The 18,303-nt window shown below is 42.7% G+C and overlaps 1 protein-coding gene across 1 annotated transcript in view; it reads right to left on the bottom strand.

Annotated features, from left to right (window-relative positions):
* The window catches only part of scfd2 (sec1 family domain containing 2), a 143,985-nt gene that overhangs the window by 110,545 nt on the left and 15,137 nt on the right, over positions 1-18,303 (bottom strand). The window contains exons 3-4 of the mRNA XM_017456245.2: positions 11,894-12,021; positions 4,357-4,532 (exon numbers count right to left, since the gene is read on the bottom strand). Of these exons, the coding sequence (XP_017311734.1) occupies positions 4,357-4,532; positions 11,894-12,021 (304 nt within the window). The remainder of the gene's footprint in view (positions 1-4,356; positions 4,533-11,893; positions 12,022-18,303) is intronic.

Genomic DNA, 18,303 nt, shown 5'->3' with positions numbered 1-18,303 from the left:
ATATATATATATATATATATATATATATATATATATATATACACACACACACACACACACAGTTTATTATAATATACAAATGAGAAGAAGGCTAAGATTCAGACACACATGAAATACTCGTCTAATATCGCTCACAACAGGATTTTTTCGATCGCAGAAATGAACACAAAAATTGAGCTGACTCGGCGATATTCGGAGGCGCTCGCGATTTTTCAAAAACGACCGCAGATTTGGGTCAAGCGGCGTCAGATGACGTCACCATTCAACCTAAGCCCTCGTCGAACACGAGTACAGCTAAGAGATCGCACTGACCAACAAAATCGCTGAGAAAGAGCGCGAAACTATTTCGCTGGTTCGAGTAGTTTTCCGCCCGCAAAAAAAAAAAAAGAACGCATAAAAAGCATAGAAAGCTCCGCGAGCCGCATCACGAAGTTCGGGAAGAAAAAAAGGCGCAGCAAAATCGAGCGTTTTTGCCTGCAACAATCGCACAAAAATATTCTAAAAAAATTCCACGGAATCCTGTACAGGCTGATATATGGTTAGGAATACGTTATAGCTGATCGTCACGAACGGATCCTAGTCGTGATTAAAACATTCATTGCGGGCAGTTACAGTCGGTCCTGTCAAATTATGTTTATTATAACAGAGAGTACGTGTTGATGATAAAGATTCAAATGCAGTGGTAAAGACGCTGGTCTTCTCATCGGAAGGTCATGAGTTCAAACCCCAGCACCTCCAAGCTGCCACTGCTGGGCCCTTGAGCAAGGCCCTTAACCCTCAACTGCTCAAATGTATAAAGGAGATTAACGTAAGACACTCTGGATAAGGGCGTCTGTCAAACGCCATACATGTAAGTGTTTGCTACTCAGCCACTCTCTCCTCAAGCAGGAGTCCCGATTTCTCACAGAGGCCCGTCTCTATAGCCAGGCTGCGTTTACCGAGTCTGTACTTTGTCGACGTTGGTTGGTTCTGTCTTTCCTGTCACTCCGTCAGTAAAACGTAATGTAGTTATAAAAAAATGCATGACCAATAAAAAAAGGAAGATATACAGGATGATAAATCAAATAAATAGAGTGCGACGATTTAAAGCTTTCTGTGGTGGAAATGGTTGCTCATTGGTTGAAACGTTGGACTTCTAATTGAAAGGACGTGAGTTCAAACCCCAGCACTGCCAAGCTGCCACTGCTGGGCCCTTGAGCAAGGCCCTTAACCCGCAACCGCTCAGTTATATAAATAAGATAGATGTAAGATGAGGAAGCCTGCCAAATGCCGTGAATGTAAAATGTGGGCGTGCGTGTGATCTCAGCTTTGCCTAGTGGTTTTGGCTACTGACTGTCTGGTTTGAACTGGCTACATATTTTCGCTGATTGACTTTAATAAGTTCTTACAGTGATGTCCTGCTGATAGTTTAACAACACTGGGAACTCCAACTCCATCAAACACACTCTGTAAACTAATGAGCGAGAAAGGGGCAAGGCATTGTGTGTGTGTGTGTGTGTGTTTGTATGCGTTACTCTGATCATTTCCCAGAAAATTTCTTCTTCTTCTTCTATCTCTCCAGGAAATCTTTCTCTCTTCATCACTTCAGTTCTACATTTCCATTTTAGGTCCTTATACTTCGGTCTCTTTTATCCATCTCTCCGTCGTGCCTCGTTCCCTCTTTCCTTTAATAGGATGCATATTTGACCTCTGACCCACTCCCGGTCTCACACACATGTACTCGCGTGTCTATCTGCCTCGTGAGGGTCTCGGTCAAGGATTCTGCACAACACTAAACACACTCCTACGCACTTGTAAAAGAAGTCTCTGCAGTGCTGTAAACACGCGGCAGGGGAGTGTGTGTGTCTGTGCGTGCGTCTTTGTCCAGACGTTTACACAATCTCGCCATGTTGTGCTCTGATTTTGTTTACTTGCGGTCGGAGCAGTGGTGCTGTCTCTGACTGCGTTTACAGCTGGATCCTGTTCTCTCGTTGCACCTGCACATACTGCTCTGCAATGAACGGGGCTATACTACAAAGACTCGGCAGTGATGAACAATTAGCCGTGGACCGAAGTCGTTTAAACGCACTTAAGACCACAAACCCAAAGTTCCCAAAAGACCTGACAGCCAACATTAACACTGTGGGTCGGGGATGTTATGATGTTTGGGAACGAGGGAATAATTATATAAAGGAAATCTGAAATCATACTACAATACTAGGGATAAGGACATCAACCCTACCATACCTTCAAAACAAGGCAAAACTGTATTTCTACATGACTTTTGGGAAACTACTGAAATCTAACTATTCCGAATTTCCTAGTTCCTATCCTCAAACTGGATTTCTACATTAGTTTGGGAAACTACTTATCTATTCCCAATTTACCAATCTTATTCCTAAATCTGTATTTTCATATGACTTTTGGGAAACTACTGAAATCTAACTATTCATAATTCCCTAATTCCTATTCTAAATCTGTATTTCTACCTAATTTTGGTAAACTACTGACATCTAACTGTTCCTGATTTCCTATACCTGTATTTCCACCTAATTTTGGTAAACTACTGAAATCTAACTGTTCCTAATTTCCTATACCTGTATTTGTTCCTAATTTTGGTAAACTACTGACATCTAACTGTTCCTGATTTCCTATACCTGCATTTGTTCCTAATTTTGGTAAACTACTGACATCTAACTGTTCCTAATTTCCTATACCTGTATTTGTTCCTAATTTTGGTAAACTACTGACATCTAACTGTTCCTAATTTCCTATACCTGTATTTGTTCCTAATTTTGGTAAACTACTGACATCTAACTGTTCCTGATTTCCTATACCTGTATTTGTTCCTAATTTTGGTAAACTACTGACATCTAACTGTTCCTAATTTTTCAATTCCCATCCTAAACTTGTATGTCAACATAAGTTTGGTAAACTACTGAAATCTAACTATTCCTAATTTCCCAATTCTTATTACTAAAGCTGTATTTCTACGTTATTTTGGGAAACTACAGAAACGTGACTATTCATAACACTAACATTGTCGTTCATCATTAAATATCATGTGACATGACGTGTGTAACAAAACAATGCTGTGTTGCCCCAGGAACGCTTCATAGCAACGGTGTACACTTTCTGATGCTTTCTAAACTGCATACATGCAGCTGAACATACATAACATACATGCAGCTAAACAGAAGAATGTGGAGGAAAACTCCGCATCCTTCATGGGTTCTGGGTTAGAATAGGAAAAAGTACCTTTATTTTCCAGAGTGTCTACAAAAAAGATGCTAACACTGAAAGATGAGTGCGTCCCACGACTCGTATATTAAAAATAAACGTTGCCTTGGGCCTTTTGGACCTGACTTTAATAAGGACGGGGTATCTGGGCAATCCTTGAAGCCAAATACACCTGAATTCTATGAACTAAGATGAATCTGTTGTGAGGATAGAGTGTTGTTTGGTTTTTTTTTGCCTCACAGTTTGCATGAGACGAGACGACCTTGAGCAACTGTCAGCCTTGACCTGCCAGAGAATTCAGCTCGCTTAACTGTCTAAAATCTGTTGTATAGCAGTTACTGAAAAGAAATATGCAGAACTTTACCAGACTCTGAACAGCACAAGCTAGCTTGATAGCTAAGAACAGCCACCAGATTCTCAGCAATTTTAGAAAATAATGCTGATAACTGACGGTTTTTATTTAATACCTGATATAATTTAGGTAGTAATTAGATCAGCCGGCTAATTCTTATTTTTTCAGCCAAAGTGTAACCTAGACTATTTAAAAACAGCCAGATACTAGCAAACTAATTGAGCTAGTTAACTACTATTCATGCTTGAGAAAAATTTCTCATATGGAATTATTTATTTATTTATCTATTATCACATTTTTTTTTTTTTTTTTTTTTTTACAAGTACCTAGCATTTTCGACCGCTTTACTTTTAAGTTCGTTGTTTTAAATGGTAATGTTCTGTTATTTGTGTCGTTTGTGGGTTTATTACATCGTGCAGTATTGCATTCACACCTTCACATTTGTATGAACTTTTAAAGACAAATGAAATAAAAGCTTTTGTTATTATCTTTTTAACGGCTTACTGTTGACAAAAATATTGCATGAACTGTTCAGGAATAACAGCCATTTTTTAAAATTATTATATATTTAATTTTGGCAGAGTTCCTCTAATTTCACAGGCTCAAAAGTAATTGGACAACTGACAGGCAAAATGACAAAAATTGTGCCACTGTCCAAATACTTATGGACCTGACTGTGTATGTGGTTGTAGATGCAGATAGAGAAACATTCTTTAAAAACGTGTAAGAGATGGATGAAGCACCAATTAGAGCTAGTAATGAAGCAGCGCGATTGGCTGACTGACCTGAAGGAGGAGTCTCTCAAAGGCAAGGCAGGCGTCCCACTGGGTGAGGGCGGGGTGGCGCAGTGTCTGAGCGGTGCCTAGTGCCAGCTGCAACAAACCACAGTGATTCTCTAACGCCGGCCAACTGTCCCGAAACAACTGCGCATACGTGGAGAGCTGCTCACCTGTCACACGCCCTGAGAGAGAGAGAGAGAGAGAGAGAGAGAGAGAGAGAGAGAGAGAGAGAGAGAGAGAGTGAGAGAGAGAGAGAGAGAGAGCGTGAGTGAGAGAGAGACAGAAAGAAAGAGCGAGAGCATCTTTCCAGCTTTCCTTATTTTAAAGAGAAGAACAGTCCTGGAAGCTTTGGAACGCTCATACTAGGAACAAATCTTTTTATCTTGTTTTACTGCATATTATTTTCATTAATACTCCATCTTTATTCCCCCACTTCAGTGTTAAAACTTTCCCCCCAAATATCTTGTGTCAAATTTTTCACTTAAAAAAAAAAAGAAAGGAAAAAGATAGGTGGAAACATTCGAGAGACCAAGACTCCATCCCTACCCCATCACAGCAGCATGGAAGCATTAAATCTTGTGTCTAGAAATAAAAACTATACATATGAAGGAATTGGCAAAGCTCCCAGCACAGAGATATATGTATAAGTATATATATATATATACACACACTTTGAGTAGCGCTCGAGTCCATAGGTATATCTGAACACCGCTGCAATTTCGCCTTTAACTCCTCACTACCAGCGCGTACCTGAAACTCCGAAATACAGCCCTGGATCTGTATTATTAACCTGCATGGCAAACGTGACCGCAGAAACGTCGCTTTCTGTCTGGTGGCATCAATAAACTTCAGGGTGAGTAACCAGACTTGCTTTTCCCTGCAATCTTTTAATGATTTTTCTGTTCGAACAATTTACAGTAAAGTATTTTAAACGTCTGTCCTATCAGAAGAGCTTTACTGTTCCATTGTAATGAACGTAGTTACGAATCTTGCATATTTTAGATGTTTAAAAAAACTAAACAAAATTATTATTCCTTTATACTACGGGTTTTCTGATCTGTACTTTCCTCATTACAGGCGATTGGGTCAAAACAAAGCTTAGTAAAGGACTAACACACGAGGAGAGTCGAGATGCTGTGTCAGAACCTAACGACCCTGCGATTAGAATCCATGGTGTAGAGTTTGTGCGGTTAATGGAGGTTACCCGTCGAAAACTCCTTTCGTCTGACACTTAATTTGTGTTGAGCAGCGCCCCAAGACTTATCGCCGGACTGATATGAAAAGAGCGGACCTTCTGTGCTAATAAGCAGATGGACCGCAGGACAAGACCGAGACGGAGTGTGTGTGGTGATTAATATCCACAGTCACCGTGTGAAAGACTGCTGCAGAAATAGCAGGGTTTCTGCATGCATGTTTTTTCTAGAGATAAAAAAAAGACAGTGTGTGTGTGTGTGAGTGTGAGAGAGAGAGAGAGAAGATAGAAAGCAAATGTATTTGTCGGAAAACACCGGCACTTATTTGAGCGAGTTTAAGCCAACATTTCTATTAATCTCCATGTGTGTGTGTGTGTGTGTGTGTGTGTGTGTGTGTGTGTGTGTGTGTGTGTGTGTGTGTGTGGGGCTCTTATCCCAAGCTTATTTACTGAAGTAGTACACGTAAGCCAAGTGCACAAACCGAAGCCAAAGCTCTCACAGGGAGTCTTAAGGGACACAGGAAGAAGAGTGGAGGAAGAGAACGAGAGTGAGCGCGAGGTTATGTTGACCTGGTGCAGTCTGAGAACGACGGGCTTGCAATAAAAGCCCATAAACTGCTGCGCAAAGCTGATGCTCTCAACCACCGGCAGATACGGGGAGGATTTCCTGTGGGCTGCCGTGGCCAGTGTTCGCTTTAGATCACGGCGAGTGAGAGAAAGAGTGCGTGGTGCTCAGTGTGTGGAAAAATGGGGCATCTGGAGATGCTAGGACTTGCGTAGATTAGTCAACGAATATGTTCACTAGTTCATGCTGTGGGGACGTTAACTAGTCGTGACGGGTAAGGAGATGAAGGCAGGAGGTAAAGAAAGAAAACTAAATGTACTTCTGTGAAGATGGAGCCAATTCTACATACTACTAATAAAATCCTTTGCTTTAATGTACTCCGAGTTCATCTGGAGAGGTGAATGCAATGCCACTCAGCTAGTTTATACATGGTTTAGATCACTGGATTTGACACAATCCAGACTTGTTTTCGGTTTTGCTACAGAGACCGGAGATGAACATCAGTCTGTACAGGATTTCGCAGAGGTTTTTTTTTTGTGTGTGATTGTTGCGACCAAAAATGCTTGATTTTGCTGAATTTTTTTCCCCACAGTGATGTTTGTTGGTAAATGAGACCTTTTAGCTGTACTCGTGTTCAACGCACGTGAATCGAAGAGGACTTTGGCTGAATGCGCGTGGTGATGACGTACGAATACGCTGCTGTTTCCTCGATTTTGTATTAATGTCTGTGATCGCAAAAATGGCGGGATCCTGGAGGGACTGCAACATGGTGGAAAAACCTCCTAGACACTGCTCTAGATGTTGTAGATGAGCTGCTCTGGTGTGCTGTGCACTCGCACTTTCAGAATCACTTCAGCTGAGCCAGCAGGAGAGCATTTTAAGAACTGGTACACACATAAATAGTGTAAGTGCCATGAGGGCAAAAAACAATCACCAAAACCAAAAGCATGACGGCAAGTAAATAAACAAAACAGCAAATCAGAAGTCACATTCGTGTTGCTGATTGGACATGGCCTGTGATCATCACAAAGAAACTGCTGTTCTGGAAATTGCTGAATAGCTGCTCCGTTTCCGGATTCACTGCTCCATTTCCGGATTCGCTGTCATGTTTTCGAATTCGCTGCACCGTTTCTGGATTTGCTATCGGGTTTCCAGATTCGCTGTCAGGTTTCCAGATTTGCTGCACCGTTTCCGGATTTGCTGCACCGTTTCCAGATTCGCAGTTGGGTTTCCAGATTTGCTGCTCCGATTGAAGATTCAATGTCGGGTTTCCAGATTTGCAGCTTTGTTTCCAGATTCGCTGTCACATTTCCGGATTTGCTGCACCTATTCTGGATTTGCTGCTCCGATTGAAAATTCGCTGTCGGATTTCCAGATTCACTGCACTGTTTCCGGATTCGCTGTTGGGTTTCCAGATTTGCTGTCCTGTTTCCGGATTCGTTGCTCCGATTGCAAATCCGCCGTCAGGTTTCCAGATTCGCTGCCCCGTTTCCAGATTCGCTGCCCCGTTTCCAGATTCACTGAACCGATTGAAGATTCACTGTCGAGTTTCCAGATTCACTGCTCCGATTGAAGATCCAATGTCGGGTTTCTGGATTTGCAGCTTTGTTTCCAGATTCGCGGTCACATTTCCGGATTTGCTGCACCATTTCCGGATTCGCTGCACCGATTCCGGATTTGCTGCCCCGGTTGAAGATTCGCTGTCGGATTTCCAGATTCGCTGCACTGTTTCCGGATTCGCTGTTGCGTTTCCAGATTTGCTGTCCCGTTTCCGGATTCGCTGCGCCGATTGCAAATCCGCTGTCGGGTTTCCGGATTCGCCGCCCCGTTTCCGGATTTGCTGCTCAGTTTCCAGATTCGCCGATCCGTTCCCGGATTTGCTGCTCCTTCTCTGTTTTTCCAGTTGTGTTTCTGATTTGTCGTCATGTTTCTGATTTTGTGAATGTGTAGCATTCACGGCCACTATAGTAATCTGATGCGCAGATTTATTAATCTGCACATTTATTGCACCGATTTGTTTATGTTTATTGTTAACGGCGTAAACTATAAAGCACCAAAGCTGGAAATGTAACTGTTTGTAGTTTTTAATTGAAGTGCAATTCGACATGTTCTTCGCTGCACAAATAAAAGAGCCAAAAAACCACTGCTGAAAGCAGTTTTTAATATTATTGGCTGAGGAGTTAGAATTAGTAATCCTCCATGTTCCTGAGTTTCTGAGGTGCCTACAAAGTACACATTCGTGATGATAATAAAAAAAAAAAAGAATTAGGGAGCACTAAAAGCTGAATCATTTTGAAAGTCCAAGTAAATGTCAAAGCTGTCAATATTGCTGAGATAATATCATTGCAGGCATTAGAGAAAAAGAGGCCAAGTACAACTAGCCTCAGCCGCCATATGTGTGTCCTTCATTGCACTATGCAGTCAATCCTCAATGTCAACACATTTTAAAATCATGCAAAGGGAAAAGACTGCCTACAGTACTGTGGGTTATACGCTGAGAAATTAATACCAAGCGTTAGGATCAATCTGAAATGTTCCAACTATAATAGTGTTATTATGGGCAGTTAATCCCAAATGATCCATATCATGAACCCGAAAGCACTACAGCGCATAACTGACTCTCAATGACTACATTAAGAGTCAATGAAACATGGACTATGCAGTCCACTGTGCAAGTCGCGTCAGCTAGCGGGCAGCAGGGGTGAAACAAAATGGTGGCACTGTGTATAAAAAGGCCATGTCGGCTTTCGGCATGATGGGAAAATCTCATCGAATAAAATGGCCCAGGCGCAGAAAAGAGCCATTGTAGAGTGAGTCAGCTTTTAAGCGCTCTGGCAAAACACCCAGGAATCACTTCGCTTAATTTGCCAAGCATAACTCAAACGAGAGGGAGCTGGAGAGAGCCGGACGGAGACGGAGATTAAGATAAGTGTGAACAGACAGTAGAATCGTCCTCGAGCGAAGGTCTGAAATGCGCTGGCCAATTACAGCAGATGCTTAGAACGGATTAGAACGACAGAGGATGGAGAAAATAAGCAAAACATAGTTTGTGGTGAAGAAGTGAGGCACAAAATGATGGGTCAAAAAGCCCCTTGTGCATTTCTCACCCTCTTTTTATTTGTATATACGCACAGGTATGGTGGTATGTTTATAATATTAAAGAGCCTGCAAAATAATATATTTCATAAATAAAGCCATGAAAGAAATAGTCTACTCTTTAAGGACAGGGGTCAGCGAGTGTTCTAGGAAACACACCAATAAAACAAAAAGTATGAAATAAATTTACATATATAAATAAATATGAACAGCTACAGGACCAATTCTAGTTCCAAGAGCACATAGCAAAGCAAAACTATTAACTGACCATATGTGTGTGTGTGTGTGTGTGTGTGTGTGTGTGTGTATATGTGTGTGTGTGCGCGTGTGTGTCTTGTTTAATATGTAATATGATTTCTCTGGCACGGCTGTGTTTCTCTTGGCTTGGAGATCAGGAAATAGTTGTTATTCAGTGCACAAAGCTGGCTGAGCTTTCTATACGCTCTGTATGTATGTATGTATGTATGTATGTGTGTGTGTGTGTGTGTGTGTGTGTGTGTGTTCCAGAATTGTGCTCCATACACAATGAATATAATTTAGAGTGATGGTGGAAAGCAGACCCATATGTTGAAAGAGCAGTCCCCATCAACGCGAGATGTGACACACACACACACACACACACACACACACACGTTCCACACATCATGGCATTGTCTACAAACATCTGTAAGATGACTAATCCACACAGATGAATGTAAATGAAGGACAGATGACTCATGTTACGTAAACGCAGGAAGACGGCAGTGTACAGCTCACACCACAGTGTGACAGTGCGACTCGAGAGTGATGAGTGGAAGGACTCTGGCCTGCTGCATACTGTAAATGTCATGCTGGAGTCTAATGAACTTCACTCTAGACAGTTAGACTACAGGGAACACGTGGGGTTGTGCGTTATAACTTTTAAGGAGTCGGATTCGACTCGAAAGCCGACATTCGGACATGAAAAGTGGTGGAAAATGTAATGCTGCCCACACGTGCACTTCTGTTTACTCGGAAATGAATGTTCCAGCCATTTAAAAAAAAACAACAACAAAAAAAAAAAAAAACAGAACAAAACAAAAAAGCCTAATTGCAATCCACAGCCTCTGTAACGTACCACATGATCATTTGATCATTCTGCCAACCCCTCCCCTCGTACTGAGTGAGGAACAGAAAAACCCGGTATCTCACACCACAACTTATATTGTTAGCCTGAGGGCAGTTGCTGAAATAGGTCAAAACGTGATTAAAATATGCGAATACACAAGGCAAATAGAAAACAAGCACTCCACTCAAGCAATCGCCAGTGACACGGATTCAAAATGAAATTATAATTCCATTTGAATTGGGGAGGGGGGGATGGATAGATAGATAGATAAATAAATAAATAAATAAATAAATAATCACTTTCACACTGAGTAGAGGTTCCTCCGTAGAGGCAGGTTAATCATCCGAAACTCCTCATTTACAACCCCACGACTCCTAATGCCCTCTTTCCTATTAATTAATCTAGTAAATTCTTTTTTATATTTGATTGTTATTTTTTTATATACAACTGATATTTATATTTTCAGTTGAATTTGGGGAAACCACTTGAAGCATTCGTCGTGAACTATTTCAATTGCTTTGGTTTGATTTGTTCATTGCAAACAGCTGAAAGTCTGTAAATGTCGACAATAAACCTGATTTGCAATGTGGGGGGGGGGGGGGGGGGGCATTTTGATTGCAACTCTAAGTGTGTTCTGAGTAAACGGGCTTTCCTTTCTCAGTACAGGACACTACAGATCCAGCTAGAGATTAGTCTGCTTCCATTAGAGTCTCGGTGAAAAAAGGAGGTCTTATCTGTGAGTAAGTCTACAAGTTCCTGGTGAGAAGGCGTGCGTGTGTGCTGCGTGTGTGCGCTCGTGAGGGACTGGAAGACAGTGGAGGAGAATTGCTTCTCTAGCTCTTCTCTTTACAAAGAAAAATTATTTTTCAACCTCCATTTTTGCCCTCGCAGCTTAACTTACAAACAATAGGACACGTTTAAGAGTGTGTGTGTGTGTGTGTGTGTGTGTGTGCCAACATGTGTTTCATATTTCCTTCGCAAGCACGTGTTTTGCAAACACAATAAATACTGAATGGCACCTGATGGAGGCGCTGTGGGTCTTTACCCAAGCCTTAATCTTTCCTCCTCTCTTTCTTCTCCCTTTGCCTTTCCTTCATTATTATCCCATGCTCTTTCACTGTTTCTCTTTTCCTCTTTCGCGCTTGTCTGTTCACAACATGCCACTTCTCTTCATCTAGCTTCTTGGTGCTGTGTCACACAAAAATAAAACTGCAAATAATAAATCAGTTTTAATGTGAGCTTTTGTTCCGTATGGTCATCCATCTGGATCAGAATAGATGGATTGATTGTGTGTGTGTGTGTGTGTGTGTGTGTGTGTGTGCGTGCTGTTTGGGCTCACTGTCAAAATGGCACTCATTAAAAGCCCATCAGAGCACCACACATTTGTGGTTGCTGAACTCTAACGGATCCAAGCTTTATTTGTGTCATGCTGTACTGGCGCTCAAGTGTCAATCAACCCTTAATGCTATCAGATTGGAGCTTAAAACCGAGCTGGGCTGGGGTGTGTGTGTGGCTGGAACTTGATGTGGGACTTATGGGGATGTGTGCACGATTTCTTGCAAGGACGAATGTGTGGGTGTGTGTGCGCACACAGTAGGCATACCCAGACTCATTTTGATTGGCAGGTTCTCTTTGCTGGCCGCCTCCACGAGCTGCCTCCTCACCTCCATCACTGCCTCCTTCTGCTTAGCAACGAGCATCGTCTCCCATAGCGACCGCGCTACGGCAGACCTGTGGAGCAGAGGGCGAAAGAGGTCAATTGCGGGTGAACATGGGTCAGTAATAACTCAGCCCTGGAACTAATACAGTTTCATTGTGCAGTGGAGCAAGAGGCCAGGGTGGGCTGGGCTTACAGGAGTAAACTCCTCCTCCTCACAGCTACGGGCTGATATGATTGGCTGAAGACATTTATTTGATTTCCCTCCCAAAGACAGAACTAATGCTACTGTGCACAAGAGGCATGCCCGTAGCAGCCACGCCCACTCGTTGAGTCAAAACAAAGAGCTCTGGTCTCCTCGAAGACTGGCTCAAATTGTGCTTGAAGACTGCATTTTTAGTGTAACTAATTAGTCCTGTTATCAGAATCGTTCTTCTATTTAAATCTCGACGAGAATATACAATCTCGGCAAGAGATCGCTTTCGTTTAGTTTCATTTACTTGAGAAGACGACATGAAAATTCACGCCTGCCATTATTCAAGCTTCCTCTGGCTAGACTTAGCACCCTCTATAATCTTAATATATTTTATGCATTGGACTTTTCAGATGTGTTTGTCTTAAACCTTTCAGCATAGAATTTGCAAATACTATGGACATTTGTAGTATGTTTTAAAGTTGAGTTCTGTTGAGGGGCAGGGGTGGCTTGGTGGGTAAGGCTCTGGGTTACTGATCAGAAGGTGAGTACTGCCAAGCTGCCACTGTTGGGCCCTTGAGCAAGGCCCTTAACCCTCTCTGCTCCAGGGGCGCTGTATCATGGCTGACCCTGCACTCTGACCCCAACTTCCTGACATGCTGGGGTATGCAAAGAAAAGAATTTCACTGTGCTGCAATGTATATGTGATCAATAAAGACTCCTTATAATTATCATGTTGATAGAAAAGTGCCATCAAAAGAGTGGAACCATCCATCCATCATCTGTGCCGCTTATCCCGCGCAGGGTTGCGGCGAGCCTGGGGGCTATCCCAGGGGACTCGGCCCCACACTCGCACACCCACTGACACACTATGGACAATTTGGAAACGCCAATCAGCCTACAACACACGTCTTTGGACCGGGGAAGGGAACTGGAGTACCCGGAGGAAACCCCCGAGGAGCAACGAGAACATGCAGACTCCACTCGCACAGGGCGGAGGCATGAATTGAACCCCCCAACCCTGGAGGTGCGAGGCAAACGTGCTACCCAATCAGCCACCATGCACCTGACCACCTTATTTCCATCTTATACCCAGTTATTTATTTTAAATAAATAAATAAACAAACATGTAAATAAATAAACAAACAAACAAATACATAAGAGTCTATAAAATTTAAGTAAGGGTGGATGGATACAAAAAAAGAGGATTCCAACTTCCTGTCAGTTTTACAGTGAATAGCAATGGACAGATGAAATCGCTGACACCTGACGATAATCAGAAAAGTATTTTAAGCATGCATATATCGATATCGTACTGTCCTATCGTCAAGCCTGTATGCTATAGGAGGTCGAACCTCCTAACCTGATCCTGATTTCTGATCCGTTGATCATGAAAGCTTTTGGGGGGGTGGGGGGATTAAACGTGTTAATTAAAATTAAAGGTGCCTGATACGAGTAATACGCCACTTGCCCTGCACACTCACTACAAAGGTAGAAACGTAAAGCTGTGGTAATGCACAGCACACTGGCTATTAGTCATGAACTCACCTAAGGTCAAGGGTCATTTCAGCCATTCCAAGAACAGAATAAGGGGGAAAACATGTTTTATATATATATATATATATATATATATATATATATATATATATATATATATATATATATATAAAATGTGTGTGTGTGTGTGTGTGTAGGAAGCGTTTTATTTTTATTTGTTGCGAACTAAATGCTGCGTAACCCATTACCATCCAGTCCGCTGCAGTTCACGGTCATAGTTCAGATGGGAAGATTTGAGAACATGGATACAAGCACATCAATCCATGATGTCTTTTCTCTCATCCCTCCTCCAGACATAATGTGTGTGCATGTGCTTATGTATAGCCAGTCATATAGCAGTTCACACTATTTCAGAGAATGTGCAATAATGTGTAAAAGTGAGAGAGAGAGAGAGAGAGAGAGAGAGAGAGAGAGAGAGAGAGAGAGAGAGAGAGAGAGGAGATGATGATGATGATGAAGAAGAAGAAAATGAGAATAAGAGATCAACCAATGTATGAAGTCGGGAGAAAAATTGAGGGTGTGTGATGTCAGATGGAGAGCAGGAAACCAAGAGAACAAGAAAAAAAAAAAGAAGAAAAAAAACCCCATCACGAGAAGGACGAAGGCGAGTGGCGCATGCGGGGGTGTCTCACTGACACACAGCCCAAATGTTGAATCGCCTATGTTTTTCTTTTTCTCTCCCCCCACCCCTCTCTCTCTCTCTTTCTCTCTAACTGTTGCCATGTGTTGCATCTCAGTTGTAATATGTTCCAGACGGGGTCCTGGCAGAAAGACCCCGGCTCCGCCAAACTCCATCACTCCCAAAAAACGAGGCTAAATAAGCAAGAGAAAGAGGGACAAAAGCTGAGCGGTTTGGATCTGGACTGGTTTTTTTGTCTATTGTGAACCTACACAAGAGAAGTTTTGAGAAGCGTCACGTTGTGTCAGCTGACTCAGCTTTTACTCTGTGGAGAGAGAGGGAGAGAGAGAGAGGGGTTAAAGGGATGAAGGCTTCTACAAAAAGGCCCACCCCTGCACAACCGTCTGTGCATGCTGGTGTGTATAGTATCCATGCGTGTAAGTATTGTGGTGTCCGGTGTAATGACTCTGCATGTCACACGCAGATGTACACATAGTCAGCATGGTTCAAATACCAGAGTTAAGACAGGGTCCACCCTGTGTGTATGTGCGGCAGTGTGTGTGTGGGTCTGAGCGAGTTTTCCAGGAAGGCGAGGGGTCCAGATGCAATGCAATATGGTTCCAATTTACCCCCAAAAATCTGTCTTTTTCTCTCCATCCATCCCCCATTTCTTTCTACGGTTTTCACCAGGCTACACGGCCCAGCCATGGGGATAAATGAGTAAGTGCGTAAGAGTGTGTGTGTGTGTGTGTGTGTGTGTGTGTGTGTGTGTGTGTAAGTAATGTGAAGACTGTTTTCTGTGAAAACATCAAAATGTTGAGTCAAGTATTTCCACCCTTTTCTTTCTTTCTTAATTTTGTCCCTTATTCATCTGTCTGTGTGTGTGTGTGTGTGTGTGTGTGTGTGTGTGAGTGAGAGAGAGAGGAGTGTGTGGGGGCGGGGGGGGCGGGGGGCAGTTGAACTCTTCCTGGAAATCCATGACCGAGCAGTAAAGAATGAGATTTAACTTGACTAAATATTTCTGAAACCCATCAAATCTTCAGCCTACGCATGCAGATGTATACACACAGCCACGGAGTCATCACACACTCATTCATAAACCCCAAACTGACCTGTGACAGAGCCGCAGCTGGAACACGGCGAACGAGGGGGTACACCCAAGGCTCGTGGGGCGCAAACAGGGGTCAGGAAGCACTATTTTACAACATGACAACAAAGTCCAGATCGCTGTTTATATTGAGCAAACCGTTCCTAAACGCCGAAACACTGTACAAACCGCACCGCTTAGACACCACAGATATGGAGACCGCTTCTCTTTTTCAGGATCCTCTACTCACGTTCTACACACATGACAAGAAGTTTAGAGACATGTTTGTCAGGAGGTTTTTTATTTTATTTTTTTATAAACGATCAAGAGTAACTCTCGACCATTCACGATGTTCCACAAGCAAACTCATTAACACGGCCATGAAAAGCCATGAAAACTGGGCCGTGGTAGCTCAGTGGTTAAGGTTCTGGGTGACTGACCGGAAGGTTGTGAGTTCAAGCCCCAGCACTGCCAAGCTGCCACTGTTGGGCCCCTGAGCAAGGCCCTTAACCCTCAACAGCTCAGATGTATAAATGCAAGTCGCTCTGGATAAGGGAGTCTGCCAAAAACGCTGTAAATGTAAATCGGCTTTGCGTCGGAGAAACCAAGAGGAGACTGGTTGATGGGTTTGTCGAGCACCTCTGTAACATCGAAATAAAAGATTTCTCTTTTGTTGTTTTTATGGAAGCAAAAAAAAAAGTAAGGAATCCTGGAGAAAGAGCTCATCGACAATCTCGGACATTTGGAATCCCATGAAATGAACGACGTGTAGTGCTCACATCAAACAACAGTATGGGAAAATGTGATCTCAGAGGCGTTGACTGTGGTGTGGATGTTGGTCCCAGAGGGGCAGCTGAGTATTCCAGAAACTGCTTTGGGGATTTTCCATGCAAAATAGTTTCTAGAGTTTACACAGAATGGTGCAAAACCCAAAAAAATGCCTCGTTGATGAGAACGCTCAGAGGAGAATGGCCAGACGCAACTCAAACGGCCAGTTTGTCGTGCTGCGCTCCTATCAGACGGGAAGGGGAATGTAAGGCTACAGTGGGCACCACTAATAAACACATAGTGCAAGTGATGTAAACCATAGCAAGTCAATAAAAATAAAAACTAAAGCAAGATTTAAACATTAGTTAAATTGAAGTACAACCACAATTCCGAAAAAAGTTGGGACAGTATGGAAAATGCTAGTAAAAACAAAGAGGAGTGATGTGTAAATGTACTTTGACTTGAATTTAAACAAAAAAAACATATAAAGACAAGGGATTTGATGTTTACCTAATCGACTAGTTTTTTGAAGATAAATGTTTATTTTGAAATTGATGCATGCGACACATTCCAAAAAAGTTGGGACAGGGGCAATTTAGGACTAATAGCGATGTGACGAGTTGAAATAAGAAGGTGATGTGAAACAGGTGAGGTAATTGTCTAATCATAGTATATAAGGAGCCTCCAAAAAAGGCCTAGTCCTTCAAGAGCAAGGATGGGTCGAGGCTCGCCAATCTGCCAACAGATCAGTCGGCGAATAATCCAACACTTTGAGAACAACATTCCCCGAAGACAAATCGGGAGGATTTTGGGCATTTCACCTTCTACAGTGCACAATATAATTAAAAGATTCAAGGAATCCGGTCAAATCTTGGTGTGTAAAGGGCAAGAAAACCACTTCTGAATGTGCGTGATCTCCGATCCCTCAGACGTCACTGTCTTAAAAACCGTCATGAGTCTGTAATGGATATCCTGACATGGGCTCGGAATACTTTGGTAAACCTTTGTCATCAACACCATTCGCCGCTGCATCCATTGATGCAAGTTAAGGCTTTACTATGCAGAGCAGAAGCCGTACATCAACACTGTCCAGAAGCGCCGCTGACTTCTCTGGGCTCGGTCTCATCTGAGGTGGACAGTAGCACAGTGGAATCGTGTTTTGTGGTCCGACGAGTCGACATTTCAAATAGTTTTTGGACAAAACAGCCGTCGTGTTCTCCGAGCCAAAGAGGAAAAGGACCATCTGAGCTGTTATCAGCGTCAGGTCCAAAAGCCAGCGTCTGTCACGGTATGGGGACGTGTCAGTGCCCATGGCATGGGTAACATGCACATCTGTGAGGGTATCATGAATGCAGAAAGATATGTACACTTTTTGGAGTAACATATGCTGCCATCCAGAGCAGGACAACGACAAACCATATTCTGCCTGGATTACAAGCGCATGGTTACATAAGAAGAGAGTGCGGGTGCTAGCATGGCCTGATAGAATGGCCTAGCATGTATGGTGCATTATGAAGCGAAAAATAAGGCAACAAAGGCCCTGTACACTTGCTCAGCTGAAGAAATGCATAATGGATGAATGGGGGGAAAACTCCGCTCGCTAAACTTAACCAACCGGTGTCTTCACTCAGCGCCCAAACGCATAATAAGTCTTATTAAAAGAATTGGTGATGTTACACAGTGCTAAACAGTCGACTGTCCCAACTTTATTGGAGTGTGTTGCAGTCGTCAAATTTGAAATGAATTGTAAATTCATAAATATAATTTTACTTAGATGCAAAAGCTGATACAAAATCCAGACTAGTTAAAACACTTCAGAAATGAGTTTCTTTCAGTGAGAATATACTTGGATTATAAATGATCACGGGAGGAAAAAAAGCCATAGGAGTTTGGAGGACATGTTGGAGACTTAGCAAATGTGAAAAGAGGTTCTCTGGTCAGGTGGAACTTTTTGACCTTGGAAGAAAGGAAACCCAACACTGCTCAATACCCCGAGTAGACCATCCCAGTGAGGCACTGGAGCATGATGGTGGTAGTATCATGTTGTGAGGATGCTTGCCATCGGCAGGGACTGGGAAATCGGTCAGGGTTGAGGGCAAGATGGATGGAACCAAATACAGCATACTGCTACT

This window comes from Ictalurus punctatus, chromosome 25, assembly GCF_001660625.3.
Source record: "Ictalurus punctatus breed USDA103 chromosome 25, Coco_2.0, whole genome shotgun sequence".
NCBI classification, from domain to species: Eukaryota; Metazoa; Chordata; class Actinopteri; order Siluriformes; family Ictaluridae; genus Ictalurus; species Ictalurus punctatus.
Note: the sequence above shows the minus strand (reverse complement) of the source record. Positions and strands in the feature narration are given on the sequence as shown.